At 34.8% G+C, this 8,455-nt stretch overlaps 1 protein-coding gene across 3 annotated transcripts in view; it reads left to right on the top strand.

Moving 5' to 3' along the window:
- Positions 1-2,146: 2,146 nt before the first annotated feature.
- The window catches only part of BANK1 (B cell scaffold protein with ankyrin repeats 1), a 278,763-nt gene continuing 272,454 nt past the window's right edge, over positions 2,147-8,455 (top strand). Inside the window, exon 1 of one of the 3 annotated variants that reach the window (XM_029942644.1) lies at positions 2,147-2,193. In XM_029942644.1, the coding sequence (XP_029798504.1) occupies positions 2,190-2,193 (4 nt within the window). In that variant the 5' untranslated portion in view covers positions 2,147-2,189. The remainder of the gene's footprint in view (positions 2,194-8,455) is intronic. The other 2 variants (XM_029942650.1, XM_029942661.1) reach the window with 2 other exon arrangements.

Here is an 8,455-nt window from a genome sequence, read left to right as displayed (position 1 = left end):
ATTTACTGCTTGGTTAAAAAAAATCCAACATAAAGAATATCATTTCCGCCAAATATAAATCACATATTTTAAGACTATAAATAGCCGTTACCTGATTACCTGACTTACAGTTGCTATTTTATTACTTTCTTTATGTATTATATAATATCTTACAGTAATTTTAGAGACAGCTATGAAATAGGAATAGGAAGGGTAAACATTTCAGAAGTTATTATATAAAAATCAGCTCTTATATGGCCTTGTCGCTCTTTCCTATTCTAAATATGAAGAATGCTCTCCAAGTTTCACTGACGACATGGAAATAGTCCAGGTGGTAAAAATATCAGATATTATATGGAATTATACCCTCTTTGTATTTATTTTTCACTTGGAGAAAAAGAATGATTTTTTTTGTAGACATTTACCACTGAACAGAAATGTCCTTGTGGTTTTCAAGTGCTCGCATTGAAATAATCCAGAAAGACCTCATCTCTTTATAATCCTGAGAAGTACTTTCTCAGTGCCTTATGTGTGGTTCTTTACGAGAGTTCCTCTGTATCCAGTTAATTAAAATAAATTATGTTTTATCACACTGTGTCATATTTTCCTTTCTTTTAAGCTCTTATACTGCTTTTCTGTATTAGGAATTCCCATGATTCATTTTTTTATGTATTCTGCTTTATAAAGAAGACATACTAAAAAGTATGAGAATAGCTTCTGACTTGGAATTTCATTTGCTGTATGCCTCATTTTGGGGCCGTGATCCATGCTGAAGACTAAGCCTCATCCTTTGATTAGGATCAATATTTTCACTATTTTTTTTATTCTAATACAGCCATAGAAAGGATCATGCCTAACTTTCAGAAAAATAACGTAATGTCAAGACCACTTGAAGCTCTGACTTTCTTTTAATAGCTTCCACTAACTATGTTACTATGAATTCATATGGTATGGGCATCACATTACCTTGATAAGTGAGAACATCAAATTAGCACCTACTTTGAACAAGAAGTTATATGGTTCAGTATAATTATATGAAAATATTTAATAATTCATTGTGTTATTTCATTTCCTACAGCAACTTGTCTAAACTAGGAAAGTTGTAACTTCTAAGTCATTATATCTTTTTAGGGAGGGTATAGAGAGTGGAGAAATACTCACGTAAAAGATGTAGGGAAGAAACATACCACATCAAAGTGATATCATTCTGAAAAGTCATGTCACTAGAAACACAAATTGTAGAGTATTTCTTGTGACTGTGCAAAATCCCTAAGGTTTATACATTTCTCTCATTGGTTGATCACATATTTAGATTTAATAGACTTTAAAAGTCTTAGGAAACAACTGCATTTTTAGTACAACTAGTGAACTACTGCGTCACTAATGAGAAGAAAGTGAGATAAAATTGAAGCAAAATTCTACCTTTATTTACGTTAATGAGATAATTTCCTTAATTCTCTCATCACTTGTCAATAAAAATTTAAAACTTTCACTACTCTGGGCACTTAATAGACCAAGACTAATCATTTATCATGTCCTGTCCATTCAGGCCCATGTTAAATGGGTAAAACCCTGTATTATTCAGATTCCTGGAAATAGTCACTTGGGTCAAGAATAGGCATTTAAGGGGCACCTGGGTGGCTCAGTCGGTTGAGCGTCCGACTTCGGCTCAGGTCATGATCTCACAGCTGTGGGTTTGAGCCCCATGTCGGGCTCTGTGCTGACAGCTCAGAGCCTGGAGTCTGCTTCCGATTCTGTGTGTCCCTCTCTCTCTGCTCCTCCCCTGCTCATGATCCGTCTCTCTCTGTCTCTCAAAAATAAATAAATGTTAAAAAAAATTAAAAAAAAAAAGAATAGGCATTTAAGAAGCAACTTGCTGCCTTTGCTTACTGGTCAGTGATGTGTGCTGTCTGGCTTTCCAGAGTTGTTGGACTGAACAAAGCCTTTCTTTCCTTTCAAACAAGAGATAATAAGATTGTTGTCACTGGAAGGAAGAAGGATAATGTTCGATGACACACAATAGAGGATGACAGCCAGTTGACTCTTGTCCCAGATGAATCATTAGCAAGATGAATCGAGAGAGTTGAGGAGAACTGAAAGAGGGAGTAGTCTTAGCTTCTGACTTTTCATTTCCAGGCCACCTGCGCTTGTTTTTCTGCTCTGGTCTCCATAAGATGCCTGTGGTACCCTTGTACTCATATTCTTAAGTCATGGGTAAGCTAGTTTGAATACATTTCTTTTTTTTTTTTTTGAGGAAAAATAATATTTTGGGCTATAATACCTTTATTTCTCAAATATTGCCTCTTCTGTTTCCATAAGCTTCTTCTCTTTCAGAAAGTTATTGTTAAGATTATGTCTACTATCCTCCATCAAAAGTTAATCAATGAATTAGGTGTTTTATGCACTAAGAATAGGGTGCCTTCTAAGTCTGGTAGTTCTCCTGATAAGGATATTTGGAATCATCTCACTTGATTACTGAAATTTGAAAAATATCCATGCAGTTATTTTTGTCTCTAAACGTAAAGCCCCTAGAGTTGGTGAGGAAATAATTCGCTCAAAGGTTAATATTATAAAAGTTAAGCACTGTTAAAAAGTTTGAATTATATAGTTATAAAATTGTATTAATCATAAAATTACAATAATAGGTTTTAGTAGTTTTAATAGGATGTTTTCACTTTCCTAAAAATTGCTAACACAATACTTCTAGCAAACTTTTAAAATGTATTTAAATTGAGGCCTACAGAGTGAGAGAATGCTTATAACATTTAGCTTAGTAAAGGAGAAAGAGTAGGTATAAAAGTAGCATAATTTACTAGGTATTATCACAGTCTCTCTGGGGGATTAAGTTTTTCAAAATAAGAGCAGCCATTTGAGAAATCAGCATTTAAATGATCCATACTCTTCCCAGTAAACTGAAATACAATTGACGCTTAAGCAATATGAATTTGAACTGTGAGGGTCCACTTATACATGTTTTGTTTTTGTTTTTGTTTTTTGATAAATACAGTATAATACTATAAATGTATTTTCTCTTCTGCATGATTTTCTTGACATTTTCTTTTCTCTAGCTTATTTTATTGTAAGAATATAGTATGTAACACATATAAAATATGTGTTAATAGACTGTGTTATTGATAAGGCCTCCAGTCAATAGTAGGCTACTGGTAGTTAAGTTCTGGGGAAGTCACAAGTTATGGGAGGATTTTCGACTGCATAGGGGGTTGGTGCCTCTAATCCCCACATAATTCAAGTGTCAACTGTTCCATTTCTGCCACACTGCAAAGTCTCATGGATCCTGGAATCTGCATGCTGAATGGTCTGTTCTGTTCCACTGATGTATTTGTTTATTTCCAAGCCAATATCTGCTAAGGATATCTACTTTTTAAAAAAAATTTTTAAATGTGTATTTTTGTGAGAGAGAGAGAGCACACGTGCATGGGTGGGGGAGGGGCAGGGAAAAATGGAAACACAGAATCTGAAGCAGTCTCCTGGCTCTAAGCTGTCAGCACAGAACCTGACGTGGGGTTCAAACTTATGAAATGAACTGTGAGATCATGACCAGAGCCGAAGTCGGACATTTAACCAACTGAGCCACCCAGGCGCCTCCTGAGGGATCTTCTTTTCCATAATTTTCTTATTTATTATTAGATAGTTTTCCATTATCCTACTTCCGTTAAAATATTATTTTATCTACTTCTCTTTCCATGAAACAATTGGAATATTGTGGTGACACTTGATTTAGAGGCGTTGAATGAAAGCAGCCTAGCCATTTTAGGCAGAAAGAACTTTGATATAGGAAATTAGCTTTTATGTAATTGATGTAAAAGATTTGGGGGTGATCTCTAGTCTGGGCCACCAAGAATCATTTTCCTAACTAGGATAATGGAAACCGGTTTTCATAAGTGGCCAGGGGCATCTGCTATTTTATCACCGGCAGGAAGCTGGGCAATCCAAAAGGCACTGAATGAGCTATTGGCACCTGGAAGAAACTGGTGCCAGGATCCCAAGAATTTCTGGCTCATGAACCATCTCCTGTTTGCTGGATCTGCACCAACAAAAATAGATGCCTTTCATTTCATTGGAATTGTATTATATTTATATATTTATTTGGGGAGAATCAACTTTAAAAACTATTAAACCTTCTATTGGATTAATTTGAGTTAGAAAATTCTGTGTATAAAAGGTCCTAGGTTTCAGAAGAAATATATAGTAACTTGGTTTATTTAAACCAAATGACGAAGTTGGAAACTTTCCACTCACTCATGTTATAACCACATGAAAGTTGAACTTTCCTGTTGTGGTTCTGTGAGCAAATGTAACAAGATTTTGCTTTCTATATTTAAAATGTCTTTCCAGGTAAATGAATTTTCTCACAAAGTTTATTCTTTGAATCACTAATTGCGACCCTTGCATTAATATTACAGGAAGGAAAACTCAAGTTTTATTAGTTAGTTTTAAACTGTATAAGATGTTACAATGAAAAAAAAAAGGCATGCAATACCTTTTTAAATGAATTTAAATGAATCCAGGCTCTGAGCTGTCATTACAGAGCCAGACACAGGGCTCAGACTCCTGAACTGCGGGGTAATGACCTGGCTGAAGTTGGAAGCGTAACTGACTGAGCCACACAGGCTCCCCTTAAAAGAAATTTAAGGTAGATCTTGGGATATGCATATAAAATTGCAGTTAGAATATATCAAGATTTTTATTGTATTACAAAGCAGTCAGCTATTCTCCTAATCCCTTACCTGTGTTCCTATCCGTCTTCCCAGTTTGACACTGTAAATATTATTTTAAAGATAAGTAAATGTGTCCATGTTTGTGTATTATCTATACCAATACCTGTATCTATCTAAATAAAATATAGGATCTGTCATTTACTTATTGTGTGACTTTAAACAAGTTATTCATCTAAAATCCAATTTCTTGGGGCGCCTGAGTGGCTGGCTCTGTCAGTTAAGCTGTGGACTCTCAATTTCAGCTCCTGTCATGATCTTACAGTTTGTGAGATCGAGTCCCACTTGGAGCTCCACGCTGAGAGTGTACAGAGCTTGCTTCTGATTCTCTCTCTCCCTACCTCTCTGCCCCTCCCCTGCTCTCTTTCCAAATAAATAAACTTAAAATAAATTTTAAAATCCAATTTCTTTATATCTGAAATAAGTAACATATCTACTTTTTATATAATTGAATGTAATTCTGTCTGTGAAGTGTCTGGAACATTTATAGCAGTTACTTAGCAAATGGCAGATACTATTACTTTCTGTATTCAAATTTCACTTTTATTAGATGGAATGTGTTTACATGATTCCTTCTCTGCATTTCTCATGTAACATATGAATCTCAAGATTGAGAGCTTTATATAAATGTTCTTTCTGTTCTAATGTTTAATCTTTCTAATTATTATATCAAACACAGTAATATGTCAAACATGTTTCTCTGTGTATTTTCTACAGATTGAACTGGATGAAATCTATGGCCTCCTAGAAAAAAAATTATGTGATTTTTATATGTGAAATTATGTGTTGTCTTCAGGGAAACTAGTTAATGGGTAAAGAATTTTTTTCTCCCATTTTGAGAATTCAGTTTTTTAAAACATTTAAAAATGTTTATTTTTGAGAGAGAGAGGGACACGAAGTGCGAGTGGGGGAGGGGCAGAGAGGGAGACAAAGAATCTTAAACAGGCTCCAGGCTCTGAGCTGTCAACACAGAGCCTGATGTGGGGCTCGAACTTTACGAATCCCAAAATCATGATCTGAGCCAAAGTTCGACATTTAACAAACTGAGCCAGTCTGGCACCCCAAGAATTTTCCGTCATATTCTTTTAAACTAAAAATGTGATTCATTTTCACTTCTTTATTCTCGAAGAAGATTTAGTCCACAACTATAAAGTATATTATTGTACATCCCCTCTGCCCCTCCCCACGAAGAAAAAACCAATACTCAGAAACCTGAATAATAGTGGATTCAGAGTCTCTTAACTTTTGGGATTAAGGCATTTCTAATATCATCATATAGGTGAAAATGATGGTTGATATATAGGTAAAGGTTTAGTGATCTGTTCAGAATTGCTTGAATTATATCTAAGCAGTTTATTCCTAATAGAGTATAAATCTATATAATGTCTTACCTAGATCTTTGAGGTAAGAATGATAGAAAGGTTCTCTCTATTAAACAAATTTCTAGTTGTGAGTAACCTCTGGGTAATTAGAAAGCATGTATAATTATGGAAAGAAAGGGAGAGCTTTTCTATTTCTTCTGTGAGGACCAGACTACTGTGAAGTTAGCAATTAACACACATTTCATTCCTGCTTCTCCTTAGGAAAATATAGAAGATTCATTAAAAAGTATGTTCATATTTTATTTTATGACTATAAACTTTTATTACTTTATGACTCAGAATAATTTTCTCAACTGGTGCATATAAAAATGTAGGCTCTTCATTCTTTCGGTAATTCTATTACAAGCCCTCTCGGTACTCGTGATGAAAAGAGGAAAGAACATTTGGTAATACTTGCAACATGGCGGGTGCTCTGTGATTGATAATTGTCATGCCTGTTGCTAGGTGAAAATGGGTGGCCACGTGGGAGGTTATGAAGGGTGACTCAATTTCTCTTCCCTGATGGCCAATACCTGAAAAACCTGAACTCATGCTTCCAGGGCTCGCTTTCTTCAGTCCTGTGCTGCTCAATCTGTATTGTGTAGCATGTGTGTGCCTTGAAAAAGGTGTTCTGAAAAATAAGTTTTGAATATGCATACGGGGGCGTTCCAGTGGTCTCATAAATTCTGCAACTATGTATCTTTAATTATTTCTAATCCATTGCTTCACAAACATATTTAACCATGGAACGCTTTGTCATCTGAACACGGGTAGCAAAAGAGAGAGTTTCGCACCAAGTTTTCATCCCTGTTAAATGGCAAGTCGTTCTTGACCGGATGGTTCTTTCAAGCTCGAGATCAGTAACACTGCTTTTAACTGTGTTTCCTTCAGTGCCCTGCCCTCCTTTTGAGTGAGAGAGAGATGAGTGTATAATAAGGCTAGAAACAGAAGAGGGTATGCAGTAGGGAAAATTTGGCATTGGCAGGTTGAGTGAGACACACACAATAGGCCTGTTTCTTTAATTCTCTTATGATTAATTCTCACTATTCAAATGAGAGCTTTGACTGCGGGATGTGCTAGAGAAAATGGGAGTAAAATCAGAAGGGGATTATCTGTTAGGGAAAGTAAAGTAGGAATAAAATGTAAGGCATTCTAAATATACGCATATTTTGGAGTGTGTGTGCTCATGCAGTTGGTATTTCAATAGCATGTATGCATCTCAACTGATTTTGCAGATTTTTTACTCGTCAGACTATGTAAACCTGCCGCTATGTCAATAATCATGTAAGCTGTGTAAGTGGACTCACATTGTTCAAATATTGGCATTTTATTCCTCAAAACACTCCAAAATTATGATCAATTTGACTACTTGTCCATAACCAGATTGTTTCCATGCTAGAAATGTTTGTCAATGAAACACACGTTTGAAGCAAACATATAGGTTATTAGAAGTCACCCAAATAAATTATTGCTGAAATATTTCCCTAACAGAAACAACAGTAACTGATACAAATGCAAATAATTTAAACTGACAATTCTATGTCTTGGAGATTAGCTAACAGTGCATGTAAACAACACTCCTATGACAATGACGTTTATTACTTAGATTGGATGCTCTTGAAAGGAAGGGGTAGCCTCTGGCATCCATTCAGCAAAGGTAAGCACATTAATAAATGTTTGCTGATTAGCTAGTAGTGCAAGAGTGACAGGAAAGTAGCTAGTTAAGTTTATGAAAAAGGATACATGAAGCTGTAGCCATTTCTGAGTGCCCTATTTCTGGGCTGTAAATCTAGCCTTAGATAACGACCCTGGTTTGAGCTTTCTTTTTCAAATCGGTTTGTAGAAGGACTTTCTTTAATTACAAAAAAAATATTAAAAATTCACAAAACCTTTAATACAAAGATAATTTAGGGCATTTTTCAGTACTAAATTAACTTTTAATCTGATAACAAGTAGTATAGTTATTTTTACTAAAATGTCTATGACCTTTTAATATAGCTTAGCGCATTAAAATATCTTCTGGGGCAAATAGAAAAAATATGATTAGAATAGAAAAGCAAGTGAAATTTAACATCCTCCATGTGTATCTAGAAGATGAAATCATTTTGTTTTATTATTCTTTTTCTAGAATAATACATGAACATAATTGAAAATATGTAGTGACTAAATGTATATAAAACTATATATACTTCTAGTTTTTATTTTTCTGTGTTTACTTTTAACAGTTTTACTTGTTCAACTTTCTAGTGTTAATGTCTTTAATATTTGCATGTGCACTTTAAAGTCACGTTTGTATGACTATTCGGTGACCTATCATTCATAAATATTTTAGTTTTGCTTGCTCCTCATGTAAACTATTGCACAATGTTTAAAAGCAAA

Source organism: Suricata suricatta, chromosome 1 (assembly GCF_006229205.1).
Source record: "Suricata suricatta isolate VVHF042 chromosome 1, meerkat_22Aug2017_6uvM2_HiC, whole genome shotgun sequence".
NCBI lineage: Eukaryota > Metazoa > Chordata > Mammalia > Carnivora > Herpestidae > Suricata > Suricata suricatta.
The sequence above is the reverse complement of the archived record's forward strand: the minus strand, read 5'-3'. Positions and strand labels throughout refer to the sequence as shown.